Here is a 19,906-nt window from a genome sequence, read left to right on the forward strand (position 1 = left end):
TCTGAGTATTCTTTGATTGACAAAGAATCTTTCATTTGTAGCCTCTCAAATTCTCTTATCAAGTTCAATACCTTCATGCTCGTGATCCTCTCATCTCCTTGATACTCAGCCTTAAAACAGTCCCATATCTCTTTCGCTGATCCAAAAGTCATAATTCTATTGAATATGGCTAGTGAAATCGAAGCATAAAGACAAGTCTTTGCCTTAGCCTTCCTAGTGGTTCTCTTGTTGTGTATTTTGATCTAGTTCATAGTTGGATTGTTGAGAAGTGGAGTCACCTCATAGTCTTCCTTGATAGCTTTCCAATAATCATAACCCTCCATGTATACTTGTATTCTAACGACCATGCTTGATAATTCTCTCCATCAAACACAGATGGGGCGGCTAAGGCGGACAAATTATTTGATCCTGATTTCATTTTCCTCAAAACCTCACAAGTGTATCTATCAATTTTCTCTCAGAACTCTCACAAAACTTTTCTCATAGGTCCCTAAGAAAAATAGCTCTCGATACCACTATTGGTTTAGTAAATAATTAATAGAAGCATAGAAAAAAATATGAATGAATGGATGATTTAATTAATTAACAAAAAAGCCCTTATATACAAGTCTCAAGTAACAACCTCAACCCAAATTTAAATTGCTACTCCTAATAACAAGCTAACAAATCTCCCTAGGACTTAGTCAAATCTCCCTAGGTCTTAGTCTTATTACTAAAAAACTTTGCAGCCCTTGAGACACTAATAGTCTCCATAGATTTACATAAATAATTTTGAGAAAAGCAGGAGATGGTAGCTTGGCATAGGGTTAGTAAGCAAGTTCTACTAGCTTTGATGGTTCTTTCTTCACAGGTTGCCAACAAGAATAAGGGTGAGTTCCTCCTGCATATTTGTTTACTAGCTCTTTCTGTGGCAGTTTGGTGGAGAAATGGTTTCATTTATTCTTCTCTTGTGCTTTTAGCAAGCTAATGCAAGATAAGCTCATTGGGTAATAAAATTTAATGTTTAGTCCTTTAGCAAATAGTATTTCATTAATGTTGGCACTGTTGGAGCAATAGATGATAGTTATGCAAATATCTACAAACCTTTGAAAATTGAGTATCAGTAAAACATAAGAATAAAAATTACACAAAATGATGCAAAAAGAAACCAGATATGATGTGTATAATGATGCAATAAGAAACCCAATATGACTTCTACAATGTTGGAAGACATGCAGCAGTGAATTACATAAAGCAATAGATGAGGTTGTTTATATGGCACTTGGAAAGCTTACCTAGACCTAAAAATAAGCCACCAACCATATTTGCTGCTTCTAACTAGAGTCAACCATCTCCTAGAGTTCCCCCAAATGCTTCAGTAGGATAAAGTTTCCTCGGCTAAGAGTCTTAAAATAGTCCCACCCAGTGAAGTGTTCAGGGGAGCTCCAGGGAACACTTGGCATTCCCTTTCTTATGTTTGTAGTTTCTTTACCATTTATGCACTGAGGGTTCACTGTAAAAATGGGAAAGGTTCAATAAACTTAGATATTGATACATTTTACAAAGGATATCTATGGAGGGGAAAATGATTAAGAGTAGGTAGTACTCGTAACTTTCAAGCTATTGGAATGAACCTGGCCTATATTTGAAGTAAAATTAAAGGGAATGCATATAACACTATTTTAATTATGACAATGACAGAAGAGTAGAAAAGGTGTGGGGAGAGAACTTGTTGGAACTAAAAAATCAGATTGAAGAAATTTTACAAAGACTTGAGCTTTAAGCTTCAAAGTCTTGCTGAACAATCAAGCAAAATCGGGCAAGAACTTTGAGAAAAGAAATGCTTAAGTAAAGACCAAGAGTTGAAGAAGAATTCTGAAAGATTTTATTAACTTGAAATGAGGCATAATGCCATTACATATACTAGACAATTTGCTAGTCAAAATAATACAATCTCAACTAAATATCTACCTAACTCCACTAAGTAATCTTGAAACTTGGGAAACATGACTTGTACACTTTGTAAAGCTGATTTATCAACTCAAACATCACCAAATTACATCAAATACATTAAAAACTTAGTTCTAATCTAACTAAGTTACAAAACATCAATTGAAGTAAAAAAAATGAAACACAACAGCAGCATGAGCTTCAGCTGCACCCGCATGGCTCGAACAGCTTCCTTGCTTCTTTGTCTGCATGGAGGCCAACTTCAACACTCCTCCTTGGCTTCCATGCTGCAAACTCCCATTTTGGATCTCAAATACTTGAACCTTAACACACAAAGAGGCTTTGTCAAGATATCAGCAAGCTAATCTTCAGAACGCCGGCACCCCTACGGCGCAGCGGAAAAATATAACACCCAGCGATCCTAACCATGGATCCATATTTGAGGAACGAATCGAGGTGAAAAAGGGTTTCAAAATTATCGAATGGTGATTCTGAGTAGACAGCGACGCCTCGGCAATGAGTAATCTAATCTACTATCGAACCAAGCCGCAAGCTTTGATGACTCTGACCTCTACGTAATCCACCCAGTTGACTATAAACGAAAGGAATCCCCAAACAGTTTTGGAGAAGACTTTGCTTTGAAGGCTGCTAGACTCATCAAGCAAAGAAAAACGTGATTTTATATCTTATTATTTTTTTAGGGCTTCTCAAAATTAAATAAATATAATAATGTTTAAAAAAACTAAAAATTATAATTACATTAATTATAATAAAGATTTCGGTAAACTATATTTATTTATATACGAACCAAAATCATATTCTCATTATGTGTACAACAACCTTGTACATATAATGTGTTCGATATTTGAGTACCCAATTAAATTAATTCTATAATTAATTTAATTCATGTGACAACCAAACACAATACCAATTATATTTTATTCCGTTCATTTCAACTATAGGGTGTGACCCTGTAGGTTCTTGTAACGTTAGCAGTAATGTTAGAACGATTCCAATGTTACAAACAATGAGTGACACCTAGCAATGTATCATTGCTACCTAAGTCACAAGAAATCATGATTCGACATAGCCTTTTTATGATTAATCTTTTCATGCACTAATCCTTAAGTTCTTTATCTCTGGATTGAACATAAGTCATGGAATAGTCACACTTGTATAGTCCATTCCATGTTCCTTGATATCTTAAGTAGACTATGATATACAAATAAGTATGACATCTCATATTAGCTTATTTGAGCATGCCCATGCATTTCTAGTCTCACTCAATCAAGTGGCCTAAGATATTACTCTCATTATGTAGGAGGGACTTATCCTATATCGATTAACCATATCCCTCTACATAGATTGTGGTATATCCAACATCAGCCTTTATAGAACAACCAGTTACGGTGTACGCTTCACTGTATCAAAATATACAACTCACGATGTTGGGATTATGATGATCTCAAGTCTGAGGATCATATACATGTTAATCACTATGAGTAATGTTGTGACAATTACATAATAATCCAAAAAACATACTCATAACGGGTCAGTCCAATATGTTGTTCTCTAACACACATATTCATGCATTGATTTTGACACTCTATATCAATGACAACTCTTTATCATCAATCAACTACATGTTAGTCTTAATGCGTTATCGTTGTCCTATCCAACAATAATACTTGACTAAGGACCTTTTAAGAATAATCATATTATTCTCAGGACATTATTATAAAATAGTTTATTTATACACACAAAAAAGAAACTAAAATAATAATGGTAACGCCTTATATTAATAAACATGATAAATCAATTATGTTATTACAACCATATCATGATTGATCTTTGGGCATACTCTAACAATCTCTCACTAACACTAAGACCAATCACTTTTATATCTAATACCAAGTGACTTAGTGTGACGATCATGCTTCTGCTGTGTCAGAGGCTTGGTCAGGGGATTAGCAATGTGAACATCTGTAGGTACTCTGCATATCTCTACATCCCCTCGATCGATAAACTCTCGAATAATATGGTAGCGCCTAAGTATATGTCTGGATCAGTGGTGAGATCTAGGTTCTTTAGCTTATGCAATGGCTCAATTGTTATCACATCGGAGTTCTATAGCATCTGATATGCTAGGCACAACCCCTAGTTCAGTAATGAACTTCTTGATCTAAACCGTTTCTTTTGCTACCTCACTGGCTGCAATATACTCGGCCTCTGTTGTAGAATCAGCTACTGTACTTTGCTTTGAACTCTTCCAGCTCACAGCACCGCCATTAAGGCAAAACACAAAACCTGATTGTGATCAAGAATCATCCTTATCTGTTTGGAAGCTGGCATCAGTGTAACCTTTTACACTTAACTCTTCCTCACCTTCATATATTAGGAGCGTATCCTTAGTTCTTCTTAAGTACTTAAGGATATTCTTGACTGTGGTCCAGTGACCTTCACCGGGATCTACTTGGTATCTGTTCATCATATTTAAGGCATATGAGACATCTGGACGGGTACATAACATGGCACACATAATAGATCCAATAGCGGAAGCATATGGAAATTTACTCATGCGTTCTCTCTCTTCTAGAGTTGAAGGACACATTTCCTTCGAGAGTGAAATACCATGTCTCATAGGTAAGAATCCTCTCTTAGATTCTTCCATACTGAACCTTTTTAGTACTTTATCTATGTATGTACTTTGGCTTAGACCTAGTAGTCGTCTTGATCTATCTCTATAGATATTTACTCCTAAGATGTAAGTGGCTTTGCCCAAGTCTTAATAGACTGCAAGGTAGGTATGTCATTTCCTATGATAAGTATGTCATCTACATACAGTACCAAGAATGTTATAGTGCTCCCACTAACTTTCTTGTAAACACATGGCTCATCTTCATTTTTGATAAAACCAAACTCTTTGATTGCATCGTTAAAACGAAGATTCCAACTTCGAGAAGGTTGCTTTAATCCATAAATGGATCTTTGTAGCTTACATACATTTCTAGCATCCTTTGGATTGACAAAACCTTCAAGTTGTCTTATGTACACATCCTCTTCAAGTTTCCCGTTAAGGAAAGCTGTTTTGACGTCCATCTGTCAGATTTCATAGTCATGAAATGTAGCTATAGCGAGCAAGATCCTGATGGATTTAAACATAGCTACAGGAGAAAAGGTTTCATCATAGTCAACACCATGAACTTGGCGAAAACCTTTAGCGACTAATCGCCCCTTGTATGTTTGTACATTACCATCCATGTCGGTTTTCTTTTTGAAAACCCACTTGCACCCTATGGGTTTGACCCCTTCGGGTGGGTCAACCAAAGTCCATATTTGGTTTTCATACATGGAATCCATCTCAGATCTCATGGCCTAAAGCCATTTCTCAGAGTCTGGGCTCGTCACCGCTTCTTGATAAGTCCTAAGCTCATCTTGATCTAAGTAGAACGCCACCATGCGTTGTAATGAGAAATCCATATCTCTCAAGTGCTTGGCGTTCTCTTAAAGATCTACGTGGTGGTTGTGTTTCTACAGCAGTTACTTGTTCCTCAATTTCTTGTGGAACTTGTTGTTGTTCTATCTCTGGTTCAGTAGTATTTTATGATTCTAGAAGTTTTTCAAATTCAATATTTTTTCCACTTCCTTTTTTAGAAACAAATTCTCTCTCTAGGAAGACACGAGTCTGAGCAACAAGTATTTTGTTCTCAGTGGGATTAAAGAAATAATATCCTTTGGTTTCTTTTGGATACCCCACAAAAACACAATTTTTAGATTTGGGTTCAAGCTTAGTAGACGTCTGACGTTTAACATAAGCTTTGCAACCCCAAATTTTCATAAAAGACATATTGGGACGTTTCTCAGTCCACATCTCATATGGCGTCTTTTGAACCGATTTAGATGGAACACAATTTAGTGTGAAATTAGTTGTCTCAAGTGCATGTCCCCAAAAGGAAGTCGACAGATCAGCATGACTCATCATGGATCGAACCATGTCTAACAAAGTTCAATTTCTTCTCTCAGAAACTCCATTCCATTAAGGAGTACCAGGAGGAGTAAGTTGTAAGACAATCCCACATTGCTTCAAAAGATCATCAAACTCTAAGCTTAAATACTCCCCACCTCGATCAGATCGAAGTGTCTTGATAGTTTTGCCTTGTTGATTTTGTACTTCATTTTTTAATTCCTTGAACTTTTCAAGGGATTCAAACTTATGGCGCATGAGATAGACATACCCATATCTATTGAAATATTAAGGAAAGTAATGAAGTAGTGAAATCCTCCTCTAGCCTGTGTATTTATTGGCCCACATACATTAGAATATATTAGGCTCAATAAATCATAAGCTCGTTCACTTTTACCAGTAAAAGGAGATTTAGTTATTTTTCCTAATAAGCAAGATTCACATTTTCCTAATAAGCAAGATTCACATACTTCAAATTTTTCAAAAATAAATGAATCCAAGAGACCATCTTTATGGAGCTTGGATATGTGTTCCTCACATATGTGGCCCAAACGACAATGCCATAAATAAGTTTGATTTGAGTCATTTATTTTTGATCTTTTAGTATCTATGTTGTAAATGAGATTCACTTGATCTAAAATATAGAGGCCATTAATCAATTGTGCCGAACCATAGAAAACATTATTGAGATAAAAGGAACAACAATTATTCTTAATAATTATCTCAAAACCAATTTTGTCTAAACAAGAAATTGAAATAATTTTTTTAGTCAAACTGGGCACATAATAACAATCCTCTAAACATAAACCAAGTCCACTAGGCACAGATAAATTATATGTTCCCACAGCTAATGCAGCAACTTTTGCTCCATTTCCAACTCGTAGGTCCACATCTCCTCTAGCCAAAGTCCTACTCCTTTGCAGTCCCTGTACAGAAGTACAAATGTGAGAACCACAACCAGTATCTAATGCCCATGAAGTAGTAGTTGATAAATTAATATCAATAACATAAATACCTGAAGCAGACGTTCCGCTTATTTTGGCCTTCTTGACTTCCTCAAGGTAGATAGGGCAATTCTGCTTCCAATGTCCAATCACACCACAATGAAAACAGTTTCCTTCCTTAGCCACTCCACCTTTAGGTTTCAATGTAGCCTTTACTTTTCCAGGCTTGGGCCTACCTTTGCCCTTGGGCTTTGTCTGAACTTTGGCCTTTCCCTTGCCCTTGTTATTACGGACCATCAGTATAGGCTTGGCTCCAACCTTTTTCATGTTGCCTTCAACAGTTCGTAACATACTGAGCAACTGTGGTAGAGTCTTATCAATTTCATTCATATTGAAATTGAGAACAAACTGGCTGTAGCTATCCGGCAACGATTGCAGAATAACATCAGTGGCCAACTCTTGGCTCAATAGAAACCCAAGCTTAGACAGGCTTTCAATATAGCCAATCATCTTAAGGACATGAGGTCCTACTGGGCTTCCTTCAACCAGCTTACATTGGAATAGGGCCTTAGAGATATTGAATCTCTATTGCCTTGCTTGCCCCTGATAAAGTTCTTTCAGGTGCTCAATCATTTCATAAGCAACCATGTCCTCATGTTGCTTCTGAAGCTCAGGATTCATAGTGGCAAGCATAAGGCATCCAACGTCTACCATGTCATCGAGATGCTTCTTGTAAGCAACTCTATCAGCCCTCGAGGCATTAGCGGGTGGTTCATTATTTGATTACCCAATTAAATTAATTCTATAATTAATTTAATTCATGCGACAACCAAACACAATACCAATTATGTTTTATTTCGTTCATTTCAACTATAGGGTGTGACCCTGTAGGTTCTTGTAACGTTAGCAGTAATGTTAGAACGATTCCATTGTTACAAACAATGAGTGGCACCTAGCAATGGATCATTGCTACCTAAGTCACAAGAAATCATGATTCGACATAACTTTTTTATGATTAATCTTTTCATGCACTAATCCTTAAAGTCCTTTATCTCTGGATTGAACACAAGTCATGGAATAGTCACACTTGTATAGTCCATTCCATGTTTCTTGATATCTTAAGTAGACTATGATATACAAATAAGTATGACATCTCATATCAGCTTATTTGAGCATGCCCATGCATTTCTAGTCTCACTCAATCAAGTGGCCTAAGATATTACTCCCATTATGTAGAAGAGACTTATCCTATATCGATCAACCATATCCCTCTACATAGATTGTGGTATATCCAACATCAGCCTTTATAGAACAACCAGTTACGGTGTACGCTTCACTGTATCAAAATATACAACTCACGATGTTGGGATTATGATGATCTCAAGTCTGAGGATCATATACATGTTAATCACTATGAGTAATGTTGTGACAATTACATAATAATCCAAAAAATATACTCATAATGGGTCAGTCCAATATGTTGTTCTCTAAAACACATATTCATGCATTGATTTTGACACTCCATATCAATGACAACTCTTTATCAGCAATCAACTACATGTTAGTCTTAATGCGTTATCGTTGTCCTATCCAACAATAATACTTGACTAAGGACCTTTTAAGAATAATCATATTATTCTCAGGACATTATTATAAAACAGTTTATTTATACACATAGAAAAGAAATTGAAATAATAATGGTAACGCCTTATATTAATAAACATGATAAATCAAGTATGTTATTACAACCATCTCATGATTGATCTTTGGGCATACTCTAACACTTGACACACAAAGAGGCTTTGGCAAGATATCAGCAAGCTGATCTTCAAAACTGCAATGAATCAGTCTAACTTCTTGAGATTGTTCTATTTCCCTAACAAAATGAAAGTTTATTTTGAAATGTTTTATTCTCCCTAGCAAATTGGTTGTCACATTTGATCTTTGCTGCTTCCTTTTGTTGTAGGTTTAAGTCTGCCATTATTTTTTTTAGCCAAATAGCTTGGTTAACAGCTCTTGCAGCTACCACATACTCTGCCTTAACTGTAGATTGAGCAACAATAGTTTGCTTCTTTGAACTCCAACAAAAAATAGCTGAACCAAGGGTAAACAGATACCTTGAGGTACCTTTCATGTCATCTATTGATCCAGCCCAATCATTATCAGCATAACCAATTAGCTTCATGCTATCAACCTTGGTAAACATCATTCCAAAACTCACTGTACCTTTGATGTACCTAAGAACTCTTTTAGCAGCTTGAAAATGACTTGCATTGCAGCGATGCATGAATCTAGATAGCAAACTTACAGCAAACATGATGTCTAGTCTTGTGGCTGTCAAATACAACAGACATCCCACCAGGCTTCTATAAGTTGACTCAGCTTCTCTTTCAAAATCTCCTTGGCTGGTCAGCTTTTCTCCAGTAGCAACTGGTGTGCTGGTTACTTTACAATTCGACATAGAGAACTTGTTCAGACTCTTCAAGGAAAATGCCTTTTGGCTTAGGAAAACTCCTTACTAAGTTTGAGACACTTCCATGCCAAGGAAGTATGACATTTCTCCCAAGTCTGACATCTCAAACATGCTCTCCATTTTTCTTTTAGAATCAGCCAACATGCGATTGTTTCCTCCTATAACTAGCAAGTCATCCACATACAAGGAGACTATGAGTTGTGTTTCATCACCTTCCTTTTTCACCTACAAGGTTGGTTCACTGATGCTTCTCTCGAACCCCAAGCTGGCTAGGTAGCTATTGATTTTGTCATACCAGGCTCTTGGTGCCTGTTTTAAGCCATACAGGGCCTTTTTCATCTTGTACACATTTTCCTCCTTGCTTGCAACTTTGAAATCTTCAAGCTGCTCAACATAGATCTCCTCATCAAGAAACCATTGAGGAAGGCAGATTTTACTTCAAGCTAATGTATTTTTCATTAGTTTTGTGCAGCTAAAGTAACCAATAGCCTGATCTTGTTAAGTCTAGCCACTGGTGCAAATGTCTCAAAGTAGTCAATGCCATACTTCTAATTGAATCCCTTCACTACTAGCCTTGCCTTCAGCTTGTTCAGAGTTCCATCAGTATTGTGCTTGGCTCGAAACACTTATTTTACTCCTATGACCTTCCTGTTGGCGGACCTTCCAACTAATTCCTAGGTCTAGTTCTTGTCAATCATATTCATTTCATCGAGCATGGCCTGTTTCCATCCTTGTTGAGCTTCGGCTTTTTTAAAAATAGTTGGTTCTATAGTAGCTACACCTTTGCTTGCATAAATTTTAGTCAGTGGTCTGGTTCCTCTAACTGGCTCATGATCAATGTCCATTTCAGGTTCACTCTGACTAACATCAACCTGATCAGTCATAAAGTCTTCAACTGTGCAATGTGGTTCATTTTTATCCCAAATATAGCTTGACTTCTCATTGAATACAACATCCCTGCTCATATAGACTTTGTTGGAAATAGGATCCAGGATTTTATAGCATTTCTTGACACTACTATAGCCCATCAGGATGTATGGTTGAGTCTTCTTGGCCAACTTGTCTCTTTTCACTACTGGAACATGTGCATAACATATGCATCCAAAGACCCTCAGGTGAGCTAATGATGGCTTGAACCCAAACCAGGCTTCAAATGTTGCCTTGGTTGGTAGCCTATTCTGAAGGTAAACAGCAGTGTTAACTGCCTCAGCCCAAAAATTCTTAGGCATATTCTTTTCAAACATTAAGCATCGAGTCATATCTATTAAGGTTCTATTCTTCCTCTCACTAACACCATTCCGCTGAGGTGTGTAGATGTTGGTAAGCTGGTGCTTGATGCCTGCTTCATCACAAAAGCCCTGAAACATAGCTAAAGTGTACTTTATGCCATTATCAAACCTTAGTGTTTTGAGCTTGCAACCTGATTCTATTTCTGCTGCAGCCTCGAATTTCCAAAATACTAAGGCCATTTCTAACTTGTGCTTTAAAAATTAAACCCAGCAAAACCTTGAGTAATCATCAATGAAAAGGATGAAATACTTGCTACCATTCAAAGATTGTGTCTTCATAGGGCCATACATATCAGTCTGGACTAGCTGCAGCGTTTCTAAGGCTCTTCAGACCTTATTTAAAGGAAATGGTTGTCTAGCTTACTTTTCTAGCTGGCAAACTTCACAAACATCCTCTTTCTCAACTGATTTTGTAAAGTTTTCAACCAAGTCCCCTTTAGTCAGTTGAACTAGAGACTTGTAGTTAGCATGACCTAGCCTCTTGTGCCACAGCTTGGATTCATCTAAAACAATTGTATAGGCATTGTTTGAACTTTTGTTACAGTCTATAATAAAACTTCTATCAGTCATGGTCACTGACATAAGTTTGAATCCACTTGGATCACTAATTAGGCATTCTTTGCCTTTGAATACAACCGAGTATCCTTTTTTAAGCAACTGAGCAATACTAACTAGATTTCTTCAATTTTATGCACAAACAGGACATTAGAAACAAGTTTGGTACCCGTAGAAGTGTCAATCAACACATCTCCCTTGCCTTATACTTTGATGAAGTGTCTATTGCCAACTTTTACCCTTATTTTGAAGCTTATATCTATGTTCTTGAAGATAGCAACATTAGGGGTCATGTGGTTTGTGTAACCACTATCAATCAGCCATCTTTTTATGGCTTTTCTTCTGGCAGCTAAGCAAGAAACTATAAAGACTTGCTCTTCTTGGTCACAGCCTTCTTCTGCCACTTGAGCTTCAGCACTAGGCTGTTGAGGCTGGTTTTGCTTCAGCTTGCCTTTATTTCTACAAACATTCTCAATATGGCCCATTTGTTTACAGATCTTACATTGCACATCAGGTTTGAACCAACAATTTACTTCTAAATGACCGAGCCTTCTGCAATGTGGGCAAGGTGGACATTTTCTTCTTGTACCATCTCTTCTAGGCTTGTCTGACCAAATCTTATTCCCTTTGTAGCCAGAGGATCTTGAGGTTGGTCTGCTCTTGGCTTGAAAGACACCTTCTTGATGTTCTTCCTGTCTGCTGGCTCTCCTTTGCTCCTAAGCATAAAGAGCATTGATCAGCTCAATCAAAGTGATGCTTGACATATCTCTTGAGTCTTTAATGGATGAGATCTTAGCTTCATATCTCTCAGGCAAGGTTGCAATAACCTTTTCAACTATTCTTGCTTCACTAAATTGGTCCCCAAGCAATCTGGTGTTGTTTACAATAGACATGATCCTGTCTGAGTATTGCTTCACTGTTTCTTCTTCCTTCATCTTCAAATTTTCAAAGTCCCTTCTCAAATTCAAGAGTTGTTGCTGTCTCGTTATTTCATTTCCTTGAAACTCCACCTTGAGCTTATCCCAGGCCTGTTTTGGAGACTCACAAGCCATGATCCTTGTGAAAATCACATCAGACACACTATTTTGGATGCATAACATGGCCTTGTATCTCTTGGCTCTATCATCTGAGTGTTGCCTGATCTGAGCCACTGCGGGATTGGCTCTCAAGGGTAGTGGTTCAACATCCGAGTTGACAACCTCCCACAAGTCAAATGCCTGCATGTAGGTCTTCATTTTTACTACCCAAATGTTGTAGCCTTCACCATTGAACACTGGTGGTGGAGCTAGAGAGAATCCGGATGAAGACATGGTTTTTAAGATTGAAGAATAGCAGGTCCACTAAGAAAATGAACTCTTGATACCAATTGTTGGAACTATAAAATCAGATTGACAAAATTTTACAGAGACTTGAGCTTTAAGCTTCAAAGTCCTATTGAACAATCAAACAAAATCAGGCAACAACTTTGAGAAAAGAAATGCTCAAGTAAAGACCAAGAGTTGAAGAAAAATTCTGAAAGATTTCATCAACTTGAAATGAGGCATAATGCCATTACATATACCAGACAATTTGCTGGTCAAAATGATACAATCTCAACTAAATATCTACCTAACTCTACTAAGTAATCTTGAAACTTGATAAACATGACTTGCACACTCAGTAAAGCTGTTTTATTAGCTCAAACATCACCAAATTACATCAAGTACATTAACAACTTAGTTCTAATCTAACTAAGTTACAAAACATCAACTGAAGTAAAGAAAAAACTAAAATGAAACACAACAGTAGCATGAGCTTCAGCTGCACCTGCATGGCTCGGATAGCTTCATTGCTTCTTTATCTGCATGGAGGCTAACTTCAACAGAACTCAAAGTCTTTCAACTCACGAATATTCTCTCTCATCATCTCTAATCCCCCTAAAGGCCATAATTCTGACTAGATTCAGTTTTAGTAAATAGCCAAAGTGTGGTTTCGTTTAGTATCTAAAACCAGTCCAATCGGGTGAAGGGTCGCAATGGCTTGACTGCATGCACATATAGAGCCTTCACTTATAAATTGGTAGGTTGGGTTTCTATTTCCTAAGCATCTAACAACTGAGAAGAAATGGAGAGTCAGGTGCGTACTCCTGATCACTTCACTGGGGTTTCTTGGACCCATTGATAAAAGGGAAGTCCATAATGACCCCTACTGAAGTGTTTGGGGGAACTCTGGATGGCGTCTGACACTAGCTTCAGTAGCCTTAACTATAAAGGCAAGGCTGGTGGTCACTAGCTTCTTTAACTTCCCATCATTAATACACTTTGTAAGATCTGATGCATGGGTCAATCACCATTTTGTCAACTACCATTGCATTGTTTAGTCGATAGATTTCAATGCAATCCCAATCTCATGAATCCACGTGTGCCATTAATAATAATAAAAACTTGCCTTGATAATAATGGGGGGTAGGCAGGAGGTTGATTTATTTTTGTTTCTCTATCGTTATAATCGCAGTCCTCTAGCTCGAAAAGAAGAAGAAAAAAGAACTAAAGTGATTCATGTTCAACAACAATGAATGCTACCTAAGTTTCATTTCCTTCAAAATCATTTTAAAGAAAAATAAACGGATACTAATTCTAGCAGTAAGTGGTAGACTTAATAATTTAGTTTCATTACATTACATCAGTTCTGTTATCTTTTTATATTACATCCATTCGTTAGTAATTTATTCAATCAATCTCGTCCTATATGTTGCTTTAATCATAGTAATCATTTAGCATTTTCCTCTAACAGGTGAGAGCTGAAATAGAACAAACATTGGTTGACTAAGTTTAGGAAGGATTGGCTTCTTTTGTTTGAAGTATCAACGTAAGGATAACTGCAATCATAACTTGGAAAGCAAGTTTCACATCAAGGTTGAGATTTAATCCATGAACACCTCCACTTTGATGAGAGAGCACTAATTCTTACGGTCTCTCTCATTGGGAGAATGGCAAGAGGATGCATTCAATACCATCAGGAAGTTGACTGATTTTATCATCAACCCAACTAAAAATAGAAAATATCTTATCTAAAGTTCAATGCATATAGACCGGGCTTAACTGACTCAGCAGACCGAGCCACTAGTCCCAAATGTATTTTAACTTTTAAGATATTTGTAAGGGTTTGAATGGGTTGGTATAATCGTTAAATCAATTTTAATTTAGTCGTGAAATTATAAAAAGGAAAAGTTAATATTTGGTATACTGGCAGCATTTTTTTTTTTATTTCACAAGCACTCTTACAAAAATGATCATGTATCTCTTTTTTTAAATATTTTACTATATTCCTGTAGGGCGCTTGTCAATCCTTAACTCTGCCTCCACTGCTAGTGTACCAAATATTTTCTTAAAAAACATTATTTTTATAAAGCAATAAATATTATTTTGAGGATATTATTGGCATTTTATACTTTTATATATAATCTAAAAACATACATATAATAGGATTTGAACCCAAGACATCAAAATCTTCATTATCTCAATTTTATTATTTCATTTAATTATTATATTAATTTTTATATTTTTACTTAAAATTTTCATTATATCATGAATATGTGATAACTTAATATCTGAAAAAATTGAAAATGTTAAAGAAAAGAGTTGATCTTTTAAACCCATCACATACGTGAATAATGAATATCTAAATTTAAATTCGTTAAGTAAAATTGAATTATATAATAAATATATGAACATTAATATCAATATTTGTGTTGAGACTTTAGTTAACTATTTGTTCATTCTTATGTTTAAATAGATGTCCAAGCCGGCTTTTAAATAGTAGTCTTAACATGACTTTAAGATACTTCAAGTACAGTTAAATATTGGTGTTTTATACTTTAACATTCATGTTTACTTTCTTCATAAACGACTGATTCTTATAAAATGTTTTACCTCATCATAAATAATGGTGACCGAATTTGGTTGCTAAAGAACTTGGAGATTGACGTGCCTTATCCTTTGAGGTTTATACTTTTCCTTTAAGCATTTATTTTGGTGATTTATCAGTTGATTTTACTTAGCTTATAAGGTTGTATTTTGAGATAAATATTGGAGGTTTTTATCCAGATTATTTGCACTAAATTAATGAATTTATGTTCACAAAATTTGCTAAGAGAAATGGTTTCATTTGCTTATAAATTTATGAGTAATTTTGAAAAATCATCGAATTTGAAAAAAAATTTTAAGCTATTGAAACTCTCTAAAGATAATTATATTAAAAATGAAACAATTTCTCTTAGCAATATTCATTAATTTTTACAAATATAATTATATTCATATTGAATATTTTTATATTATTTATTTTAATATAATTATCCTTCTTTTATAATTCCAAATTTAAATTTTCTTAAATCAATTATCTATTCAATGCAATTATAAATGCTAATATTTTGAATTGATGAAAATGATAGCATTTGAAAATTCTAAAAAATAAATAAATGAATTATTTATCCAAGACTTGCCGCTTTGAACATCATCATCGAACACATTCGGGGCCGGCTTCACACATGACAAAGCCAGAAATTTAATATTGAATGCCGAAATTTAGGAATCAAAAATAAAAAATTTGTTTTAAAAAAAGCTCAAACTGAATAATTGATAATTAGGAGGGACCAAAACTGATATTATTTCATCTAACACATTCCATTATGGTTGATTGTACAAAATACTCGTTGGCAAAGAAACAAAGCTGTAAGACCAGCTTGTAAAAGATTTCTTTATCTTTGCATTGCTTCATCTCTCACATGCATATATATGTGTGTATATGTATACATTTACAACTGATAACAAGTATAGTGGTGGCAATGATGGCCATTGTCAACATGGGAACAGTGTAAAAGAGGGCTCTATCTCTATCTTCCTGCTACTAAATCTAATCCTTTGTAATTTCTCATGGCACCAAGCTAACTGATCTGTGCTTATTTTTGACATGTTTAACACTCTGGAAACCAATTTTAGTTCAACTTGAGCGATGAACAATGCATAATCTAATAGATTCCCTTGATGTTCTTGCCTCTGGAACTTCTTTATTATGCAGTTTGTGCCTCTCTGAATTTCCTTCAGCCTTTTCTCCTTCTGCAATATGGATATGAAATTTTAGAAACTTGGATGCCCAAAACATGGAAAAAAGAATATGAAATTTTAGAAACTTGGATGCCCAAAACATGGAAAAAAGAAAAAAAAAATTGTATTCAAAGAGGTTTGGGAAGCAATCAAACCTTATGAAGATGTGTTTTGACATCCATCAAGAACTCAAAATCGATAGGTTCGTGTGGGGCAACCTGAGACCGGAGGGCCTTGGAGGTTGAATTCGCTTCATCTTTATCTGCTCGGAGGAATTCCCAGAAAACAAGCAATGATTCTTCAATGATGCCTTTTAACATCTCACATGAGATTGCATCATCCTTACACTTTGAGCAATCATCTGCAACATCATTTCAATGTGCTTTGCTTAAGCTTTTGTGCTTTAGGGTTAAAAGTGAACACAAATGTTGGAGAGACCATACATACATATTACCTTTGATAACCGGAACTTGAAGAAGATGTCGAACGGAGCATCGGCTGTAAGTGTAATTTTCGACTCTGTGTCCGGTTCGAAAGGGTTCATCCTCTAGAAATCTTTGCAAAAGGACTTGAAAATGTTGGAATTCCTCGGCAACTTGGTTATAGTGATGAATGGAAAGGCTGTTGTCACAATCCAACAGTTTCTTCACTTGACCAAATTGCCAATGCAGTATTGCCCAAGAAAGGCATATTTGTCCAACATAAACTGTCTCAAAGTCCTTGTGCAAATCCTTAATCAACTTCATTGCTGGTTCAGCTTCAGCCTTCCTTTGTTTGAATGACAATGCTTTATGAAGTGACTTTGTTGGTGCTGCTGAAGATTTCCCGAGTGTGCTTACTTGAATTGGAACATCTTTTAGTTTAAGTAAACCTAAATATAAAAACCAGATTATCACCATCTCATTACAATATTCGTTACCAATCACAGACATCATTATAACCACACATTTTAAGGTCAAAAGGCATTAAAAAGAGTATAATATGATATGGATATGCACCTAATAATGGCATCAATCAAAAAGAAATTGGATACATATTTGTTAGTAAAATAAAGATGGGAATAAAGACCCACCAAGCAATTCAGATTCTTTTGAAGGTTCTCTTTGTGGAAAGGAGAAAGGGGGGGAAAATATCCTCTACAAGGTTAGTAAATGAGAAAGCCAGACGGCATCTTCTGATACTTGAGGGCCTCCGATTGTATGAGACAACATGGACCCACAATTATTTTTTATTAATGGTCTAGAATGATTGCTATTGTCAAAAGAAATAGGTCAAATTCAGGTTTCGGTCCCTCTATTATACTTTAGCCCTTGGTATAATTAAACCGTCTAATCATGACCTCAATCTATGTACTCTTTGGGTTTTTGTCATTCTACATTTAATTTCAAGGATTTGGTTGATTTACAAGTTAAAGTGAAATTGATAATATTGTTAACAGACTTGTGTTAAACTTAATTATGTGTTATCAATCAGATTTCAATTTCCAAACAAGTAAAAGGACTAAATATTTCTAAGAGTAGAGGGACTGAATTTCAAAGTTCAAAGAGCATAGGGAGTGGAGGAAAAATTAAACCTAATTTAATCTCTTTACTTAATTAATCTAAAAAAATAAACTCTTAACTAATCAAAATTCTAGTAAAATGTTGACATAGACTTTCTTTAACATTTTAATCAAAATAGTTAATAGTGAGAAAGAAAGTGGAGTTGGATTGAGTAATGAGGTTATAAAAGTAGAAGAGCAAAAATCTTAAAATTAAGCGCAAAAGGACCCTAACCAAAAAGTCATTAGACTGGAGGGTTCAGTCAATCCTCCTAAAGTTGACATAGTAATTCCCATCTTTTCAACAATAGCAAAGTAGCATGAACTATGAACAATTTGTTCAACTTAAGGTGTTAATTATAAAAATAAAACTTAAATCAAGAAGAACAGAGGGTTAATTGGTAAGACTTACTGATTGCATGCATGGTCTGGGAATTCAATATGTCAAGTTTCCTCATTTTATCAGAGTAGCTCTTGTAAACCTTTTGAATTTCACCCATGTGATGTTTGCGATCATATTTTTCATCAATTTTCAGTGGCCCTAGTTCTTGCACCATCTTTGGGGACTCAAAATCTTCTAAAATAGTTGCAAGTCCCCCAGCTCTTGCAATTTTCACTTCCATTTTCAGCCGGTCGATCAAATCATCATCTTCTTCTTCTTCTTCATCTTGCATGTTTGGTTCTATGGTTTTTTCTGGGGAAGCAATTGACTCTGTCTCGGCGCTTAAATCTTCTTCAGAATCATTGACTGGCTCTTCAAAGATTGTTAGTTCTTTATGATCTGAAATCCTTGTGTTGCATTCATGAATTTCTTTTCCCGTGTTGTCTTTGTGACATTTTCCGGAACACTTATCAACAACAATGCTCTCAAAAACGTCTGCAACATGTTCATTACCTTCCATGTCACCTACTTGTTTCTCAACACTACTTTCAACGCTTGACCTCCCCACATAATCCTCAACTGGCTCTTCTTGTTTGATAACTTCGATTTGCTTCTCAAATTCAAAAAAGGAAAACCTCAAAGCACATTCCTCTGTTTTTTCTTCAAAAACAGCATTTGTTTCCTCTGTTTTCTCCGCTTCAACATAATCATTTGAACCCATAAAGAACGCATGCACAGTAAAGCTCTTTGTTTCTGGTTCTTCAACGAAACCACTGATACCTGTACTGCACAAAAACTCATACTTGCTCGTGCTTGCCACCATGGGAGAGCTCTCTGTTTCTCTGTTCCCTTCATCAACATGATCATTGCTGCGTATTTCATTGAAGTCATCAATGTTTGAGTCCGAACCCTCAAGAAACCTACTGGTTGAAAACCTGGAACAAGAAGCCAAACAAAAGAAACAAAGAAAATCATTAACTTAAAAGGAAATAATCAAAAAAATAAAATAAAACTTAAAAACCAACATAAAACAGAGTGTCAATTACCTGAAGAAGGATCGAATGAGCTTAGAGAGAAAAACCCAGAAAGAAACAAGGACTCGAAACATGTTTCGATGCAAAAAAGCATAGGCAAAATGGGTTTTCTTCAACAAGATAAATCTGTTGGTACCCATTGATTCAATCAACCCTCTCATTTCTCGATCTTAAGCAAAGCTAAAAGGGAAGGAGAAAAAAAATGAATAAAATAAATTCTCTCACGTCAAAAACGAAGTAGGACGGTCCATGACTGAGAGGCGAGATTTTTTTTTTTGGCGAAAACATTTAATAAATGATTTCGACCACGATTTTTATGTTTTCAGGACATGGTAGCTGATTAGCAGGCGTTACTTACTCTTTCCATCTTAAATTGATATACATATCTTTTTAGTTTATGCATCAATTATTTCGGTATTTTTTGTATGCATCCATCATTTCGTCTATTTTGATATATTTTTGTTTATATTAATCGCATTGGTGTATTTTGCATCATACTCGTACAATATTTTGATAATTTAAATTAATATTTAAAATTCATTTATTTCTACTATTTTAATTTTTATAATTACATTTTTAAAAATTAATCATTAAATTAAGTTTTTTTAATTTAATTATTAGTTTTAAAATAATATATAAACATATTTCTACATTTGTAATTGAGATAAGATGATGTCCGTTTGTGATGAATGATTGGAACGAGTCGAAATGACTC

At 35.4% G+C, this 19,906-nt stretch overlaps 2 protein-coding genes across 2 annotated transcripts; both read right to left on the minus strand.

Annotated features, from left to right (window-relative positions):
* Positions 1-11,357: 11,357 nt before the first annotated feature.
* On the minus strand, positions 11,358-12,464 carry LOC128036130 (uncharacterized). The gene is made up of 2 exons (XM_052627008.1): positions 11,982-12,464; positions 11,358-11,870 (listed from the first exon to the last, which is right to left on the minus strand). The coding sequence occupies exons 1-2, from the start codon at positions 12,462-12,464 to the stop codon at positions 11,358-11,360; spliced, it is 996 nt and encodes a 331-aa protein (XP_052482968.1).
* A 3,310-nt stretch (positions 12,465-15,774) lies between these two features.
* Positions 15,775-19,529, minus strand: LOC105783478 (uncharacterized). The gene is made up of 5 exons (XM_012608967.2): positions 19,204-19,529; positions 18,188-19,092; positions 16,690-17,106; positions 16,391-16,596; positions 15,775-16,247 (listed from the first exon to the last, which is right to left on the minus strand). The coding sequence occupies exons 1-5, from the start codon at positions 19,350-19,352 to the stop codon at positions 15,990-15,992; spliced, it is 1,935 nt and encodes a 644-aa protein (XP_012464421.1). The 5' UTR covers positions 19,353-19,529; the 3' UTR covers positions 15,775-15,989.
* Positions 19,530-19,906: the final 377 nt, after the last annotated feature.

This window comes from Gossypium raimondii, chromosome 13 (genome assembly GCF_025698545.1).
Source record: "Gossypium raimondii isolate GPD5lz chromosome 13, ASM2569854v1, whole genome shotgun sequence".
NCBI lineage: Eukaryota > Viridiplantae > Streptophyta > Magnoliopsida > Malvales > Malvaceae > Gossypium > Gossypium raimondii.

Excerpts from the sequence above, each read along its gene's own strand:
- LOC105783478 (XM_012608967.2), bottom strand. The coding sequence starts at position 19,352 with ATGAGAGGGTTGATTGAATCAATGGGTACCAACAGATTTATCTTGTTG. Across the intron at positions 17,107-18,187 it reads CCAGACCATGCATGCAATCA|GTTTACTTAAACTAAAAGAT; the intron begins GTAAGTCTTACC and ends TTTTATATTTAG. Across the intron at positions 16,248-16,390 it reads TCAAAACACATCTTCATAAG|AAGGAGAAAAGGCTGAAGGA; the intron begins GTTTGATTGCTT and ends TCCATATTGCAG.
- LOC128036130 (XM_052627008.1), bottom strand. The coding sequence starts at position 12,464 with ATGTCTTCATCCGGATTCTCTCTAGCTCCACCACCAGTGTTCAATGGT. Across the intron at positions 11,871-11,981 it reads AAGCAAGAATAGTTGAAAAG|GAGCAAAGGAGAGCCAGCAG; the intron begins GTTATTGCAACC and ends CTTTATGCTTAG.